Source organism: Leguminivora glycinivorella, chromosome Z (genome assembly GCF_023078275.1).
Source record: "Leguminivora glycinivorella isolate SPB_JAAS2020 chromosome Z, LegGlyc_1.1, whole genome shotgun sequence".
NCBI lineage: Eukaryota > Metazoa > Arthropoda > Insecta > Lepidoptera > Tortricidae > Leguminivora > Leguminivora glycinivorella.
The window spans coordinates 50,696,331-50,716,637 of record NC_062998.1 but is presented as its reverse complement, the minus strand read 5'-3'; the positions used below and the strand labels follow the sequence as shown (position 1 = coordinate 50,716,637).

General features: G+C 38.2%; 2 protein-coding genes across 2 annotated transcripts in view; one reads left to right on the top strand and one right to left on the bottom strand.

Annotated features, from left to right (window-relative positions):
- Nucleotides 1–20,307, top strand: part of LOC125241327 (alpha-1,3-mannosyl-glycoprotein 4-beta-N-acetylglucosaminyltransferase A-like) — a 148,806-nt gene that overhangs the window by 43,498 nt on the left and 85,001 nt on the right. The window lies entirely within an intron of this gene.
- Nucleotides 3,040–7,600, bottom strand: LOC125241329 (chymotrypsin BII-like). Its single transcript, XM_048149744.1, has 4 exons — nucleotides 7,153–7,600; nucleotides 5,894–6,134; nucleotides 4,480–4,619; nucleotides 3,040–3,228 (listed from the first exon to the last, which is right to left on the bottom strand). Exons 1-4 carry the CDS (start codon nucleotides 7,380–7,382, stop codon nucleotides 3,054–3,056), a joined length of 786 nt encoding a protein of 261 aa, XP_048005701.1. The 5' UTR covers nucleotides 7,383–7,600; the 3' UTR covers nucleotides 3,040–3,053.

Genomic DNA, 20,307 nt, shown 5'->3' with positions numbered 1-20,307 from the left:
CGTAATCAGCTGCATTAGTATAAACTGTGTCGCAGCTATTTACGCCCACCTCGGAACATAGTGAATTTTATGTTCTACTTATATCTAATAGACACATCAGTTTACAAGTTTAGTAAACTTACGTTTACTAGTTCAAACATGTGGTAATTGTTATAATTAACATTAGATAAAATTTAATTACAGCGCCTTTACGTTTTCAGGAAGTAATAGTTTAATATTTATGAATATATAGTGAATATTATAAGTATTAACCGCACTATAATGTATAACCTATTTAAGATTCAGATTCAGATTCATTTATTTCATAATACAAATTACAGTATAAATTGCATGTCAATCTACAAGAATTCATATTACGATCGTCAAATACAATAATATAAATAATTTCATAATACCTAGTTCTAAAAATAAACGATTTAACAATATCTAATTAATGTTTAAGTATTATCTCCTGTAGCGGATCGTCAAATTACAAGAAATTCAATAACATAATATATCGATTTATAATAACAACCTAATTTAGAACATGGTATTCAAAATGTATTAATTTCAATATATTATCTCCTGTAGTGGATCGTCAAAATAACCATTCATATATTCATTAACAGAATAAAACGGTCTATCCAACAAAAAATCTCTCAATAAATCTCTTAAAGATAAAGACTTATGTGCGAAATGTCATTTGATATTTGCAAGTCGCTTTTCGGTGAAAACGTCGTGAGGAAACCGGACTAATTCCAATAAGGCATAGTTACCCTTCGGGTTGGAAGGTCTGATGGCAGTCGCTTTCGTAAAACAAGTGCCTACGCAAAATCTTGGAATTAGTTTGTCAGAGCGGACCCAAGGCTCCCATGAGCCGTGGCAAATGCCGGGATAACGTATTCGAGAGGTGATATGAAACAAAAGAGGAAGAGGAAGACACACTGCGCCCACCCCATTTGACTGGGGTAAGGGAAATCGATTAATCGATCGAAAAGGGAAAAGGGAAATCATCATTTCATCTCAGTCGGGGAAAAAGATAACTTCCATGTTTGATAAAAAAATAAAACAACGCATACACGAAATTTGATAAAATTCTGTATATTTTTATTACAATCGGTCTAAGTTGCAATATTAAAATTTCCTGAAAACAGTAACACGGGTATTTTTACTTATCTACGGTTTTGCGTGACGTCACGCCTAGGTCCAATTTTTACTTAGAAGCAGACGTCACAAGCCCCCAATCTGAAACTTTGATGCTCTATATCTTTGTATTTTTTCATTAATTAGAAAAAGCGAAAAATATGTGTTCAGTATTTTTGGACGATCTAACTGACGGACTAAACAGAATGCCATTTTTTTTATGTAGTCGTCATCCTTGGCCTATTGTACGAGCTTCAATTGTTTGACATGTACGTCGTACGCTCCGCCCTGTTGAGCTGGGTCCACACTTGTGACAATTTGCCGAACATTATCCCGTGACCGTATCACGAACACGTGTCAGTACCGTTAATGTGGACGTTCAATTAGGCTACTTGACCCTTTTTTAAAGTTTGTCTTTTATGATTGATTGAGTATTGTTTAATTAACCGAAATGAAATATTACCATATTTAATTATGACTTAAAACACAACAAAAAAATATTTTTCAGTACAGATTATATATTCTGTGGTACAGATGGTGATTTTTCTACGCACTAGTGCGAGAAGTGGTTCATTATACGCCAGGTCGAAACTTCGGAGGCTCATCTGTACTGAAAAACGTCGTACGATACACGTGCGAAAAGGAAATTCGTAACTCGTGTCGATTTAAAACACTCCCTTCGGTCGTGTTTTAATTTATCGCCACTCGTTTCGAACTTCCTTTTTTACGCACTTGTATCGTAATGTACTATTATAGTATATTTTTACGTAATCAGGCGAAAACAACACAGTCATGTTAATCTATAGATTATCTGTGCATCTGGTAATTTTCATTCGAAAGTAACATTTCCTGGCTTTTTAAGTATGAAGGCATAAAGCTCAGTATGTCAGTGATTGTTTTGACATACAGTAAGGTTAGAATTCGATGACGTCACTACATCGCTGACAGCGTTTTCGATTTCGGTGGCCAAAATAAATAAAAAAATATACTTTTTTTTATAGCCTGACAAGATTTTATTTGACCCTGAAAGAGTGTCGCTACAAACCGCTTTCATATGGCAATAATGTGCCGACGTCATACGTATTGGGGACAGCGTGTACTGGTTACCCGTTAATATTTGTAGAAAATTAAAACATGGTTTTAGAGAATCAAAATTTAAAAAGCAAGGTTTTAAGACTCGCTACTTCTTTCCGCACAGCCTAAAATCCATGAATCTTGTGCCTTAATCGAAGTCATCGATGTTTATTTTCTTTTTTCGTGGGACCTTGTTCTGTACTGGTGGCAGTTATGGAACGGCCTCCTTATTTCTATACATATTTTTCACGGCAGAGCTACAGACACCTTAAATTAGAACAAAAAATATATTAGGCTAAACGCGAAACCAACAAATTAATACAGAAGAACCGCACTATAAACTGTCAGTCCCGGACTTGTCAATAACCAATTTCAGAACATTGGTATCGAAATGCTGTCGAATCCTTCATCCTTTTTTGTTGTAAGTAATTTATCACGTTTAGTATAATTATTTTCACTTTTAATCATATTATTTTGGACAAAATTGCGATGAAACCGTTAGAAAATTTAAAATATTTGCTTCATGTTTACATCACTGACATTCGATAACTTTCGACAACGGGTGTCAAACAGTAATCCTTGCCAGTAAAAGAAATTAGTTCAGCTGAAAATCCGCAACGCGGCAAGGGTCAAATAAAAACTTGTCAGGCTTTAGTCATCATACACTTTCAACACCCAAAATCTATAAATATTGTTGTTTTATGTCAAATACTACAAAAGACAATCATTTATTTTGCCAAATTCGATATGAGTCTAGTAGCCTATATGAGAGTGTGCACTAAGCCTTACACTTTGGAGGCTATTAGCCTACTGAAAATGAAGGATCAAACAAAGGGAGTGGGTAGGTGTAATAGGTACTACTTTCCTTTATTGCAGTATTTCTTGTACAATTTGAGTTGCGTCTCCTTAATCCAATTCCAATAGTGTGGTACACTTGTAAAAAATATCCAACTTGTTCTACTATCACGAAATGAAACTATACCAAGTTGGAGACCAGTCTTCGCATTTATCATAGGACCACCAGAATCCCCACTGAAAAAAAAAAAGTAATTACGTCTTTATGCTACCATTGCTACCAAAGACATTTATGTAACTCCGTATAGACTGATAAAGTCTAAGAAAAAAACGTACCTCAAAGCCCTAGAGAAAAAGGTACGGTAGCATAGATGGCGTTACACTTTTGGAGAACGCTCGGCTAGATGGCGCTTTAACACATATCAACATTTGACATTTTAACACATATCAACAATATGGGCCAAATTGTCAAAACTGAGGTTCAAAAGTTTTAAGCTTGTGTCTAGAGATGGCAGTCTATGCACTGTGATTACACTTTTTACTTTGACAGTAACTCTTTATAATACTCGGTCTTTGATGCTACCTATAGTGCATCAGGAACGGTTGTGGCCGAGTGGATATGACGTCCGACTTTCAATCTGGAGGTCGCGGGTTCAAATCTTGGCTCATACCAATGAGTTTTTCGCAACTTATTTACGAAATTTTGACATTTAAGCTTTTCGGTGAAGGAAAACATTGTGATAATACCTGAATACATCTGCGAAGAAATTCAAAGGTCCATGTGAAGTCCCCAATCAGCAACAATGATCGTAGAATCAACATCCCACTTAGCGGTTATCTCGAATAATTATATATTAGGTTTGTACTAAATATTAGGCATGTCTTTTTGCCACAAAGCTGACCAGGAAAGCTGTGAGCTATAGTATAGATCTCGAATCAAACAGTTAACTCTCGGTGTATTAGCCTGAGTGAACGCTCAAAGCTGAGCTTTCGCCAAGGCGTCTACCATGCAGCGTCGACTTACGCCGTGGCTTGCGTGGGCGACGGTCGCGCGACGGCGATGCGACGCATACGAAATCAAACCTTATCGATATGGAAGTATGAGACGCGACGGCGACGGTCGCGCGATCGTCGCCCACGCAAGACACGGCGTTAGGACACTAGTATGTTTGATGCACACCGCACGCACCGCCCCGCTGCACACCTAATATGAGTGCACTCAGGCCTCACACTAAGAGAGTACATATGAAAGTAGCAGAGTATAAGGAAGACCCTGTAGTGAATCTCCCGCGATCGGTGTTTGGCTCTCTCGCACGGGCCGCGCGTGACCTTAGCAGCGCCACGCGGCGCGGCGCGACCGCGATCGTCCGTTTCCACACGTACTCTCTGCACCTCGCTCGCGCAGAGCGCTACTCAAGGTCAAACCGCGCGGCGCAAAATTTGTTAGAAGAGTTACTACTGTTTCATACTGTGAAAGTAGGAACGTACGTGAATGGATACTCTTTGGAAAGGCGAGTACAGACAAATCCACGCCCAATTGTACAATTTTCACTCATTTTTGACTTGAACATAACCGATTTTAGCCTTTTGCTAGTAACTATATTCTCATCGTCATCAGTATATATTGTCTGAAATGTTTAAAACACATATTGTTAGAAATTGTATATCTATTTACAGTCACCAACAGTAATATGTTTGCGGCATACTTATCGTATAAGGTACAGAGGGGTAAATCTCGACTGGGGGCTCCAAGACTGATACATTTTTTCCATTATTACACTATTAAGTTGAGTTCCACATGTATCCACTGAACACGCGTTCCATATATATAAAGTGAACACTAATTAATAAGGCAAATATTGTAAAACAATGTAATAAATGGATCAGTTGCATTTGTTTCCCCAGTCGAAATTGACCCCTGTAGCTTACCGCTAAATTAAAAGTGTAAGGTACGTACTCTACATAGATCCCGACGCAAAAACGACGGGGTGTTATATGTTTGACGTGTCTGTCTGTCTGTTTGTCTGTCTGTCTGTGTGTGTGTATGTCTGTGGCATCGTAGCTCCCGAATGGATGAACCGATTTAGATTTAGTTTTTTTTTTGTATAAAAGCTGAGTTCGTCGGGAGTGTTCTTAGCTATGTTTCATGATTTTCGGTCGGTTTTTCAAAATTTTAATTTTGTGGTTAGGTTAGGTTGTTTAGGGTAATATGATCACCGGTGATTGGACCAAATTAAAACCAATTGCGGCTAAAGTTATAACTTACAAGCGTAAACTTAAGTAGCAGAACAGCATAACTAGCAGAAAATAGACTGACCACAAAATTAAAATTAAGAAAAATCTCCCGATAGGACCGATCCTCATGAAATATATGTAGAATGAAGACTCCCGACTAACTCAGTTTTCAACAAAAACAAAAAACTAAATTTAAATACAGTAGAACCCGCTTAAAACGATTCTGAGGGGACCCAACCAAAAAAACGTATTATACGGGAAATCGTATTAAACGAGAAAAAAATGTGATTTTTCATCGTAAACTTTCAATATGGTTACTTTTTCTTGGAGCTTTTTTATTTTTTTTTTTTTAATGCAAGGTGAGTGGTTTTAGATGGTGTATTAAGCGGGGACGCGAGTCGTATTAACCGTGAAAAAATGTCTGAAAACAAGTCTCAAATTGTAGGGACCGGCGTAAAATGGCGTATAATGCGGGAAATCGTATTAAACGTGATCGTTTTCACCGGGTTCTACTGTAGGTTCATCCGTTCGTGAGCTCACGACACGACAAACTCCATCATTTTTGCGTAGGGGGTTAAAAATCAATTGGAACGTTGATCTTTGTATGGCTTAGCTCTATAAGCTCTATTACCCTTTTTCAAAATTTTAATTCTGTGGTTATACTTACAGCACCCCAGCCAGCCACGGCAAATCTCTTATCAACCTTTGGACTAAAGCTAGGCTGCAGAATGATCTTCTTAATATTCCGTCCAAACGTCATCGGTTTCGTGAGGAACAAGATCCCGATATCATTGAATGGGTACGGCGCATCCATTGAATATCTCTTGTGTGTCTCATAGTCCAAACCTCTTCGCTTCATGGTTGCTTTCTCGTGCAAGGAGTGACCCATGAACGCTGTTATGACGTAACTGAAAATGTGATTTGCTGTTGTTACGTTCCTTTTCACCACACCAACTGATGAAGGGTTACGTTTCTATTCGAAAACAGATAGCAAAATTGCATTTTATCCACAAGAGCGCAAAGTAGTTTCATACAAATTTTAACTTGATATATTGAGCTGGCTGGTAGAAATTACCTATAAATGATTTTGAATTATAAATATTGAACAAATTGATAGATTTGATTTAGTTTGATATTTTATAGTCAGTATTTTGTTCGTGTTGGTGTGGTGAAAAATGTTGTGTTTCACTCGGCGGCAAAGTCGTGCCTTGAAACGCTCGCGGCTCAATATTGGAATCTTTCGCTTGCTTGGAATATTGGCACGTATGGTATGGTTAAACAACAACTTTGCCCCCTTGTAAAAGAAATAACTATTTGAACTCCCGACGCAAAAACGTCCACTTTTCATCATGGCACCGCTCGCCATCGACAGGGCGCTCATCCACACACCTCGCAACCTAACGATTCTTAGTATGAAATATATAAATCCTATATAAATCGGGTCGGGTCGGGTCGGGTCGGGTATTCGGGTCTACGGATTGCCACACCGAGTAGGGCGCTCTACGTGTCTCGCCTGCACTACTCCGCCACGGCTGACGAGGTGGTGGACTACGTTCGTCGGAAGACTGGCTACACGCTGAGGGTGCAACAGGTTGTGCGCGTGCCGCGGCCGCTGCAGGACACGATCGCGAGCGCAGACTTCTGGCCGAAAGGTGTGGTTTTTCGGCGGTTCCGGGGCAACCTGCCAAATCCCACACCGGGGCAAACGACGCAACGGAGCCACGCTGTGACGTCATCGCCCAAATCAATTGTTTAATTTTATTTTTAATTTGGTTCTCTTTATTTTCTCTCTTTTTTGTTATCTAAGTTTCGTGACGCATTGGTTTTACTGTAATGTCATGTTAACATGTTTTTACTAATAAATAAATAATAAATAATAAATAATCCTTGACTTTTGTATCGTAACGAAATTTTAGAATTACTCACTATTCAGCTTTCTTTTTTTCGGTATAGTCATCCAGACAGTGGGCGGCAGTCAACACGGTTTGAGAGCTCAGAAGAGATCCTCCACACGACACAGAGAATATGTATCGATCAATCTGCAGGAAGACGATGAACTGCCAGTCTTTGATGGACGCTTCGCCGCCCCCCACAATAAAGGGTGTCATTTTAGCTCCTACACCTGTAGCTAAGCTTAGCAGAAATACATGAAGCATTTTTAACCAACAAGTTTGGTCAGTTTATTAAAAAAAATTACAACCTGGAGGAAAATTTAAGAGTACCCGAGTATCATAGTGTAAAATATAAACAGCCGAATCTTTTGAATTTTAGGAGAACGAATTAGAAAAGGTTTGTGTAGTTAAATTGTCTTATATCCATCGATTGGGTACTCAGTTAATGATGATTAAAATTTTATCGCTTTATGCTATGGAGCACGGTATTAGTGAGTTCATATTCTATCTTTCATTCAGCACAATCGAGAGCAAGAAGTGCGCGCCCCGCGTCCGCTGTACAAGTGTAACGTCCCCGGCCACGACATTGGCCTAAGTGCGACAGCGGTGAGCGGCAGCCATAAGTGCGAATGGAAAGTTCCATCGCTGTGTCTCGCTCCAACGTATGGCCGCCGCTCACCGCTGTCGCGCTTAGACCAATGTCGTGGCTGGGCCGTAAGGCCTGATGCTGGCTCATATCATATTGGGCGTGCAGCGGGGTGGGGAGTGCGGCCTGCATGACAAACAATTAGGGAATGCAAACCGGTTATAACTGAAACCAAAATAACCGGTTATTCGGCAAATTTTCATAACCGATTATTAGGAAACTCAAATAACCGGTTACAGTTATTACCGGTTATTATTTTATGCCAGAAATTCGATGAATTTGATCTTTTAGTGGCTAGAAAATACTGTCTTTTTGCCTGTCACTATCACTTTTTTCTTTAGTAACGAAAATATAACAATATGATTAACGACTTTGATTTAATAGTTTATATCACGTCGAAGGCCTCAATAATTTGCTGGTTTGAAGTATTTAAAAAACGCAGTCTTAAAATATAGGTTTCTCTATTGTGTGTATTTGTTTCGATTATTTGATTGAAATTTACCACTTTTTGTTGAAAATAACCGCAACCGATTGTAACCGGTTATCGGTTATAACCGAAACCATAACCGGTTATAAAATTTGGTCGGTTATTGCATTCCCTATACAAACAATTGAAGCATAAACAAGTGTCCTGAGTCGACGCTGTGTATGGACGCTCAATTCTTCTATACGTGCACGTCGCACGCCCCGACACAAGACGGCTCAATATGAGCACTCAGGCCTTACGCCGTGTCGCGTGGGCGTCGGTCGCGCGACCGTCGCCGTCGCGTCTCATACTTCCATATCGATAAGGTTTGATTTCGTATGCGTCGCATCGCCGTCGCGCGACCATCGCCCGATCGTCGCCCACGCAAGCCACGGCGTAAGGCCTGAGTGCTCATATTGAGCCGTCTTGTGTCGGGGCGTGCGACGTGCACGTATAGAACAATTGAGCGTCCATACACAGCGTCGGCGGCCGCGGCGTTACACTACCTCTTTACGTAAGTGTGACGAACGGAACTCTTCTCTCGGGTTCTAGACTTTCCAGAACGATGCGAATTGTCAACCGAACTCTATTGTTTTTCATACACAGTTGTCACGTATCTACAATCATCATCCTCCTTGCGTTATCCCGGCATTTGCCACGGCTCATGGGAGCCTGGGGTCCGCTTTGACAACTAATCCCAAGATTTGGCGTAGCCACTAGTTTTTATGAAAGCGACTGCCATCTGACCTTCCAACCCGAAGGGTAACGAGACCTTATTGGAATTAGTCCGGTTTCCTTACGATGTTTTCCTTCACCGAAAAGCGACTGGTAAATATCAAATGAAATTTCGCACATAAGTTCCGAAAAACTCATTGGTGCGAGCCGGGGTTCGAACCCGCGACCTCCGGAACGAAAGTCGCACGCACTTACCGCTAACCGCTAGGTTACCAGCCGTACGTATCTACAATATGATATTGAATTAGTTTCAATAACAATAAGCGTATCTTTACTGTTTTTTTCCTATCCGTAACAGAACATTTTTAATCTTTGTGTAGGTGCACGTTTCAGTGCAACAACAAAGTACTTTAAACGTCGGTCGTTTAATATAATATGATTAATATGGAATGAGATATACGGGTATACAATATAATAGTACATTACGATACAAGTGCGTAAAAGAAGTTCGAAACAAGTGGCGATAAATTAAAACACGACCGAAGGGAGTGTTATAAATCGACACTAGTTACGAATTTCCTTTTCGCACGTGTATCGTACGATGTCTTTTAGTACAGATGGCACTCCGAAGTTCCGACCTGGCATATAATGAACCACTTTTCGAACTAGTGCGTAAAAAAACGACCATCTGTACTGAAAAAATAATTATGGTCTGGTTAAGAGGGGGTCGTACGAAATCCTCGAAAAGTGCATTCGGCGTTTAACAAATGCTGCTCACATTTCTAAATTAAATGAAATAAAATAAATGGAGTTATTATCTTAAAGAGTGTGTCTACAACTTTTGACTATTCAGAATCTCTAATTATTAAAGGTATAATAAATAAACCCACGCAAAGTTGACCTAAATGAGAAAAACGTATGTCGCCGTTTAGTAAACTTTGTTAAAAAAATTCAATACTTTAGTTATAACATTAAGTGATTCTAAAAGCCAGATAAATGGACTAGAAGTTTTGAGGTTTTTTATATTTTTCCTCTCAAAGGCAACAAAGAAATTTTACCTTAAATTTAAACTATCGTAAAATTTCCATACATTCGCCATTGCTGTCAGAATTCTCCTTTCGATTAGATGCCGTGAGCGGCTCATCGGAGGCAGACGTGTCGCCGGTCGCTCCGCGTTGACAATTAAATTTGACAAATATTTTGACAGAAAATGGTGTACGTACACGAAAAACAATACCAGTGTAAAACTGTGCTCAAAATAAATAAGGTAAATCAAATATGTCAGGTGGAGATCCAATCTCATTTAAAATTTAAAGGTGCATGGCTTGTGCATAAAAAATAAATAAAAATATATCACATTATTAAAGAAAATAACGAACACAACCGAATGAGTATAAATGATTTCATTCTAGTTCGGTTAAATTGAAAAAAGTTTCATGTTTTGTTTTACTCATTGGAATACATTTTCATTACGCTGGTATTAACAGTACGTCATTTTAAAAATATATATGACAGTACCTACGTCAAATTTTGTTAACCAAACTTCACAGGTTGTATGTAAACAATTACAATTTAATTTATTCATACATATTCAGATACGTATTAATCGATTCTTACTTAGAATAGAAAAAAGGGGAATGCGAGCGGGTATAGGTATAGTGCTTTTGGTTCAAATTTAATTGTGTATATAAAAAAATGACTCAATTTCATTAAAGATTTACTTTGTGCATACCGCGAACACGTAACCGTAAGTTGAAAACAATAATAATTATAAATCACCTAAATACATCGTTGTTTACAAAGCGCTTGTTTTGAATGGCACTTCTCCACTCAACTAGACCAAATATTCATGGAACACCAGCTGGTGACCAGCATAAATGACTATGAACAGCCGTGCAAAAATATCTGATTTTCTATAGGGGGCCATAAGTATATGACGACATGTTCCCGGCAAAAATTTGTGATGCTCCGTGACCGGCAAAAACATCGTCTCTCTTTCTAGCGTCTCGCGAGCGTATAGCGTCGGGCCAACTGTATGGCTAAGCCGCGCTGACGCGGCGTCTTTTTCCATACAGTTGGCCCGACGCTATACGCTCGCGAGACGGTAGATGTGGGAGGGTCCTTATCCGCATACATATCTGATCGGGTCGCTTAAAAATATTTGATTCTTTATAAAAACCTAAATTACACTCTTACCCGCATAAATATCTATCCATTGATAAAGCAAATATATATCTTACGGGTTAGAAATCATTAATATGTAATTAAAGTGCAATAATAAACCCTACCTGGTTGCCTTACAGCCGTAAATTGTATGAGGTGATTTGACAGTTCACGAAAACGGTATAGACTTGTGTTATTGGATATGTCTGTCTCATCTGTTCTTAAATTATGACAATTGGCTAAATACCTGGATGTCATGTCACAATTATCTGTGTTTGGAAATTAAAAAAGAGGACTTTGCCGGCCTTGGCCTGCAAGGTTTGTATGAAATTCCATTATATATCAATCGTCCTAGCCGCACCTGCAACGTCATACTTCGCTGTCAATTATAAGGCACATAACATCAATATTTCATACCATGTTTGAGAAAATATTTTTTTTGCAAAAAAAACTTATTATAAATTGGGAGGTGTAATTTTTTATTATCTCTTACATAGCATTAAGAAGAAAAATCGACCAAGAGCGCGTCTGCAGTGTAGGGTTCCGTAGTTTCCGACATTTTACATAATGACAATTTAATAAATACCGTAATTTGGGGTGAAAAGGGTTCCGGGGTATATAATGTTATTATATTTCTTGACATATTCCTTCTATTTTCCGCAATCAAAGTAGGAAAATAATATATTATGTTTTTTTATTATTTCCTTTATTTATTTCTTTTCTTAGATTAGGTTTTTTACAATATGAGTATAAAAGTAAAATAAAATAAAACACTTACAAAACAATACAAAACATATAAACACATTATAAAAAACCTAACCTAGGGTGCCGCCAGCAGCGGGGCAGGGCCCAAGCTGCCGGTGGTTAGTTATTATTATTATTGGTATTTAGGACAACAGCCGTAAATATTCAACTTACATAGGTATTTTTACATAGTCTTAGGCCAATAACAGTTATCTGTTGAGTGAAAAGTATTATACACAATATGTTACTAAAAAAAATGTGTTACATATTTAAAATTACAGTGAAAATGTGCAAGCCACACATTTTTATTTACAGTTTCATGTCTGTCAAAGTTGACGTTCAAATTTATTGGATTTTTACTCATTTTAATCGTTCATTATCCTTTTGAATGTGTATACACTTCTAAAGTTTATGGTTAACAGAAAATCATAAGACATATTTTCATTTTTATAATGGTTTTCATGAAGAAAGCGATGCAACTGTGTTGGGGAATTTTTACGGGATGAATAAATATCCGCGGCCTGAGGGGTGAATGGGATCAGGAATGGGGGGAATCGGGTCGCAAAGGGGGTGAATAGGTTTACGAAGGGGCTGATTAGGGTCGGAAGAGGGGTGAATTGGGATGTGTGGTCAATGCTTGTCACATTGTATAAAATATATATAACTTACCTAAAGTGGTATTTTTATGAATGACCTCTCTGTATATGGACGCAATTTATACGTGTGTAATGTATTGCTTCGTAGTTAGACTAGATACAAGAAATTAACACTTAGAAATGTTAATCACACTTCTGTCTACCTCCACGTTTCTACTTAAGTCCGCAAAAATCACCCATGGTTGCTATAATATAGACGGATTACTTTAAAATAAAAATCATAAGTATGAAACTATACAACTAGGGAAGAAATAAAATTATTTTATTGAATCATTTTTGATTTGTTCTTTTTCAAGTTTATATAAATAATAAATTTTCAATTCGCTCAAAGGTTGGAAGAGATCCCTTTTAGGGATAAGTTCGCCTTTGTAGATCATAACTATACTGTATTTTTATGTCCTAACTTGTCTTATGTACAATAAAGTGTTCACATACATACATACATACATATATTGAAATAGATATCATACACGAAAGAAAAAACGACAAGGCCTACGGTGGCTGAGCCGGGAATCGAACCCGGGTCTTCAGCTTACGCAGCTAACGTTATTACCACTAGGCCACCAGGCCAGGTTAAAAAAACCGGCCAAATGTGAATCTATTTTCGCACAATTGTAAAACTAAATTATTTTTACTAGTTACCTCCAAAATACCAAATAAAATTGGGCTACATAGTACATCGTTTTCTGAAGATTTTGGGTTCATGGGGTCGGAACGGGTATAACTAACGTAATTTATGGTGAATAGGGCCAAAACCGACTTTTGAACGTCGATAGCAGTTTTTTTATATGTGCCATGCTAATTTTTTACACAAAAAATCTTCCGGCAGTGTGAACTTCGGTTTGTCTTTGAAAATATGTCGTTTTATTTAGTAATTTTCGCTCACCCTAACGTTGGAGTGAATAGGGTCGGGAAGGGGGTGAATAGGGAAAAGGGTTGACTCTTTCGGATTGCGAACAAAATATGACCTGTCACGAGCGTATTATATTTATTTTACCAAAAAATAAGGATTTAATATGTTATGAGTGGTCGGTAATGAAATCTACACATATTATGATAACCCTTAACCAACCTTTATAGTTAGATGGTGCTCTGACGCGCTGAATAAGTAAGTATGGTCGTGGGCAGTGCGGATAACGTGTCAAAATATAAGCATAATTTGTTGCTATTTTTCATGTTTAAATAAACTTCTAAACTAACGTAGTGGGTATTAAAGTAAAAGGTTCACAGTGAATATTAGGTTGCCAGAAATGTGTTCAGCTATACCATTGTATTGAATTTTGTATCATAAAGTCAAACTAGGTATTTACTACTAATGATTTACTCTGTGGGGTGTCTTTGATCACTTGCATGGGGTAACATTGACCATAATGACACAGTTAATTATTGTCTGATTTTGTCACGGTACTTGTTGAGGCTGATAATTTGATCGCTTCTTGTGATAAATATTGAAATAATTGCAAATAAAGTTGGTTTTTCGAAGATGTTAATTTTTATTCTTGATCAAAGTAACCCCAAAATAGCGTTAAAGAGTTGTAATATTTGACTGCGAACCATTTTTTTTTATCTTTTCTTGACATAAAATACTTTTGTAAGGGATTACATTCGATTATCATTAAAAAAAAATATATAGTGTATCAAAGTAACCCCAATGTCAGTTTATGTTTGATCACATCGTTTTTTTTCTGCGTACATTATTTTATTTATTTATTCCTTATTGCACATAACAAAATAAGTACAAATGGTGGACATAATGCCTTAAGGCATTCTCTACCAGTCAACCACTGGGATAAAAAGAAACATTTCATACGTGCAGGCATCGTGACAGAAAACAATAATCCTGATATCACTTATTTTGTTACCTTTTTAGATTTTTAGCAGGAAAATACTAAAAAAGTTGATGGTCCCATTTTTTTTCTTCCCTAGTTACGTTACGTTGACCAATTTTGGAATTTATACTTCTCTAACTCCTACATTTAATGGGTAAAAATACCCATTAAATGTAGAAGCTAGAGAAGTTTAAATTCCCAAATTGGTCAATGTAACCCCAGTTTACGGTAGACACCGTCAACCTATTCTAATAATTCTCTTTTTATTTGAAAGAAAATTCGTTACGATAATAGGCTTATGTTTAACTGAGCACCTAATTTAGTAACATTTCACACCAAATAAAATCCATTCTAGCACCAATTTTATTGGGTTGGTAAGAAAGTAATGAGCGATCGATTGAATTCCACATAAAATTTTTGAGAGAGTTCTAGAATCTTCTATGGTCGAAAGTATATAAAGGGCGAGTCGCACAGTTTCTCGTCAGTCATTCACTAGCTGTCGCCGAGCTAATATAAGGTAGAAAATGGACGAATTAAAAGTGCATGTAAGGCATTGCTTACTATATGAATTTCAGTCTGGCCATTCAGCCGCCGAAGCAGTGCGTAATATATGTCAGCGTGTTGCTCCTGAAGTTGTGTCTGAGGCCACGGCGAAACGATGGTTCCAGCGGTTTCGTAGTGGCGACTTTTCATTATCAGATCAACCTAAGTCTGGTCGACCGGTGAAGATTGATGTAGCCAAATTAAAAACCTTAATTGAAGGAGATCCGAGGCTAACGAGTCGTACTCTTGCTACCGAGTTAGGCTGCTCTCATGTCACCATAGAAACATATTTACACGAGTTGGGAAAAAACTACAAATACAGTGTTTGGATACCGCACGAACTTGATAGACATCAACTAAACCGCCGTGCCGATATCTGCATACAACTTCTGTCTTTTCGCCGCACATTCAACTGGTTGGACCATCTTATCACTGGAGATGAAAAATGGGTCTTATATATAAATCACACACGCAAACGTCAGTGGCTAGCTCCAAACGAAAAAGGAATAGAGGCACCAAAAACAGAGCCTCACCCGAAAAAAGTTATGCTGTCCGTTTGGTGGGATATTCATGGTATTATTCACTGGGAACTCCTACCAAGTGGAATGACTGTTACCGCATCAGTATACTGTAATCAGCTTGAAAATTTAAACCAAAAAATCTGTCAGAATCGTCCACAGCATGCTAAAGTTTTTTTCTTACACGACAATGCTTGCCGCCCACACATTGCAAAAGTGACTCGGCTAAAGCTATTGGAGCTAGGTTGGAAAGTGATACCTCATCCACCGTACTCTCCAGACTTGGCACCTACGGATTACGCATTGTTCAGATCACTAAGCAATGCCTTGAATGAAAAAAAGTTCGATGATCAAGCCCATCTACGACAGTACATAGCTGAGTTTTTTGAATCTAAACCTAAGAACTTCTTCGCCGATGCTATTCATTCTTTACCAGAACGATGGAGACAAGTAGTAGATAACGAAGGCCGTTATATTTTTGATAAATGATTAAAATAATAAATTAAATAAAAATTACAATATTGGTTATGATTCGCTCATTACTTTCTTACCAACCCAATAGTAAATGAGCACCAAAATCAGTGTACCAATTTAATGAAAAATGATAACCAAATATTGTAACTTTTGTTAAAGATATAATAACTAATTACCCAAAAATTGTAAAATGATCACCAACATTAAAACACCATTTTAATGTAAATGGAAACCTAAATTGTAAGATTTTGCCGTGCTATTAAAGTACATAACACCCAAAATAATCGTTGTCAACCCAAAAATAATTAATGAGCACCAATGTTGTTACCGCATTTTATTACAAAATGATACTCAAATACTATTGGCCTAAAAGTAGTCTGTGTGGGGGGGTCGCAGTTCTAACCTAACCAATCCCACTTATTGTAGCAGTTCGTCTGTATACGGGTCGCAGTTCTAAACTAACCTAACCACTTTTTGGTAGCAGTTCGTTTATGTATGGGTCGCAGTTCAAACCTAACCTAACCTACTTTTTGGTAGCAGTTCGTCTGTGTGGGGGTCGCGGTTCTAACCTAACCCACTTTTTGGTAGCAGTTCGTCTGTGTAGGGGTCGCAGTTCTAACCTAACCTAACCCAGTTTTTGGTAGCAGTTCTTCTGAGTAGGGGTCGCAGTTCTAACCTAACCTAAACCTAACCCATTTTTTGGTAGCAGTTCGTCAGTGTGGGGGTCGCAGTTCTAACCTAACCCACTTTTTGGTAGCAGTTCGTCTGTGTAGGGGTCGCAGTTCTAACCTAACCCAACCCACTTTTTGGTAGCAGTTCGTCTGTGTAGGGGTCGCAGTTCTAACCTAACCCAACCCAGTTTTTGGTAGCAGTTCGTCTGTGTAGGGGTCGCAGTTCTAACCTAACCTAACGCACTTTTTGGTAGCAGTTCGTCTGTGTGGGGGTCGCAGTTCTAACCTAACCTAACCCACTTTTTGTTGCAGTTCGTCTGTGTAGGGGTCGCAGTTCTGACCTAACCTTACCCACTTTTTGGTAGCAGTTCGTCTGTATAGGGGTCGCAGTTCTAACCTAACCCAACCCAGTTTTTGGTAGCAGTTCGTCTGTGTAGGGGTCACAGTTCTAACCTAACCTAACCCACTTTTTGGTAGCAGTTTGTCTTTGTGGGGGGTCGAAGTTCTAACCTAACCTAACCGACTTTTTGGTAGCAGTCCGTCTGTGTGTGGGTCACAGTTCTAACCTAACCTAACCCACTTTTTGGTAGCAGTTCGTCTGTGTATGGATCGCAGTTCTAATCTAACCTAACCCACTTTTTGGTAGAAGTTCGTCTGTGTAGGGGTCGCAGTTCTAACCTAACCTAACCCACTTTTTGGTAGCAGTTCGTCTGTGTAGAGGTCGCAGTTCTAACCTAACCTAACCCACTTTTTAGTAGCAGTTCGTCTGTGTAGGGGTCGCAGTTCTAACCTAACCTAACCCACTTTTTGGTAGCAGTTCGTTTGTATGCTGGTCGCAGTTCTAACCTAACCTAACCCACTTTTTAGGAGCAGTTCGTCTGTTTATGGGTCGCTTCGCTGTCTCATGAGACTGGTCAAAAGCGCTGTGCATGAGGTGCGGTGTGCAGGGGGTTTATCGTGAGGAGCTACTAAATTTGGTGTTATTATATTTGGTAATATACCTATATGCATATTTTTTGGTAATCCATTATTTATTTAGGTTACAAAAGTGCAATAATTTGGGGCTCAAAATCTGGTGCTCATTTACTATTTTTGTAAACGGTTTACTAAAACTGGTGGCAGTTGTATAATTTTAAGTAACATTATTTTGGTGCTCAACTACTTTTTTTGGTCGCAATTGTTGGGGCACCAAAACTTTTTTTGGTACTCATTTAAATAGTTGCCACGATAATATGCATATAAAATATGCAATCTAAGATAAAAAATGCTTTTCATATAGTTACAAACTTAGTTCAGATTTTTTTTGTACAACTTTTAAAAATTGTTCTACCTATCAAGTTCAAAATAATTTTCCTAAAGTCTTTTTTCTACTCCCGAACTATTATTCGTCATTTACAGGGTCGTGCATAGATCTTTAAAACCCTACATAAAAGTCTATTCCCCAAAGCCAGTGTCCGCCGGCTTTCCGCGCATGCGCGCAGTATCGAAAAAACTGAAAACGCATTGTTTGGCTCTGTAACCATGGCAGCGCCTTATAACGATACGGCGCGCGTGCGCGGGAAGACTTTGGGCAGCTGAGCTGACAGTGCAAACCTTTGCGTCAAAATACAGGAAACAGTGTGAATTTCACGAAAGTTATTCAAGAAACCTATTAAAAACTAAGTGCATGGTCGTAAAAAAAGTATTGTATGCAACGGTGTTTAACTGAGTCAAAAAATACTCGTGGCGTCTTGATAACAATTTTCGGCTTCGCCTCAAATTGTTACCCACGCCACTCGTCTTTTTAGGGTTCCGTAGTCAACTAGGAACCCTTATAGTTTCGCCATGTCTGTCTGTCCGTCCGTCCGTCCGTCCGTCCGCGGATAATCTCAGTAACCGTTAGCACTAGAAAGCTGAAATTTGGTACCAATATGTATATCAATCACGCCAACAAAGTGCAAAAATAAAAAAATGGAAAAAAAATGTTTTATTCCGACCCTAACGTGTGATATATTGTTGGATAGGTATTTAAAAATGAATAAGGGTTTACTAAGATCGTTTTTTGATAATATTAATATTTTCGGAAATAATCGCTCCTAAAGGAAAAAAAAGTGCGTCCCCCCCCCCTCTAACTTTTGAACCATATGTTTAACCCTTAGAGTCACTTTGTATATCATGCTATACAAAACAAATAAAAAAATAAATAGGGTACTGCGCCAATGTTTAAAGAGGAATGACTTTTGTAGTACAATTTATAAAGGTGGGTAGAATTTGCATTAAAATACCTTGACGTGTATAAGTGCTCGATAATATCACAATTGGACGAATTGTGCGACCATGAGAAAATCTTTGCGGAGTCATAAGGTAAATTAACATAATTTAATAAAATTTCTTAGAATTCAACCAAAGAAAGCAGTGCCCTGTATGGGAATGATAATAACCTATCTTTCAATGCAATATTTTTGTGTCGGATACATTGTAGTTACGTTTTATTCTCATATTTCCAACATGGTTTAGTATACTATACGTTGCCAACACTCCTGTGAATGAAGTCTGATTTGTTCCGTATGGCATACTATACGTTGCGACTACCACTCTAAATAACTTTAAAACTGTTTATAGTGTTATTAGACTTATTAATACCTATGTTTAATTGCAAACCCAGGCAAAACTGCATTTTAATGGCCTCAATACAAAGAGCCCATCATTTTATGGGAATTTTCCTATTCGCGTAGGCTACAAAATGGGAATCAAGATTCCCGGTTTGTAGCCGGTTACGCCAGCCAGCCAGCCAGCTGGGCCAGCGTGGTACCGTTTGGTTAGTAAGTTTTTTAACTGGCTACAGAACGGGAATATAGAATTCCCTATTTGTAGCTGGTTACGTATTGGGCCCGAGTTAGGTACTGATCGGAATTTCTACCAAATAAAAGCTAAGACGGTGTAGATACGGACAGACGAACAGAGCGAACTATAAAGGTTCCTATAGTCAACCTAGTTGACTACGAAACCCTAAAAAATTACTCAATGTCAGCATTATTTGAATAAATCATGTAGGTATTCATGACGGTAAAAAAGTCTCATTTTGTAACCATTTTTTTTCCCGTTTGGAAGCTGGTTACCAACCATGGCTAGAAGAATCGGTAATGATTTAGGCTCATTTTGTAACCAGTTTCAACACGGGATGCTTTTTCCCGTTTCGAAGCTGGTTACCAAACGTGGTTACAAATCGGTAAAGGGAAAGTCCTAATTTGAAGCCAGTTACGAAGTGGGATTTTTTTCCCGTTTCCCGGTTATCAAGTTTTAGTCACGAAACGGTACTAAAGGACAAACTGTTCGTCATTCATTACAATCGCCACGGGAGGGGTGGATCTCACAGCTAAGCTGATAGCATTGTATAGTACCGAAATTAATTTCCATGCGTTATCAATAATTTGAGAAAAAATCTTTAAGTACAACCTTAAATATTTTTTCTCAAATTATTGATATAGTTACGTGTATCAATAACGCATGGCTTCTGAGACGACGTCACTTATAAACTGGCTAATATAAAGAAACAAAATGACCGCCTGAAAAAAATCCGTTATGAACGGTCAGGCAAGTAGAAAATGCACGAAATGTGATGTGCATTTGTGCTACGTGAAGACAAGAAACTGCTTTGTTACTTACCATCGCATTGCATAGGAAGTATAGTATTGCTTAGAATAGTATACATATACCCAGGATCGTTTTTTGTTGAGCTGTTGACAACGTATATTATTCTATACGTAGATTATTTAGGTATTTACAAGTTATAGATTTTTTTTTATATTTTTTACACTTACTTTG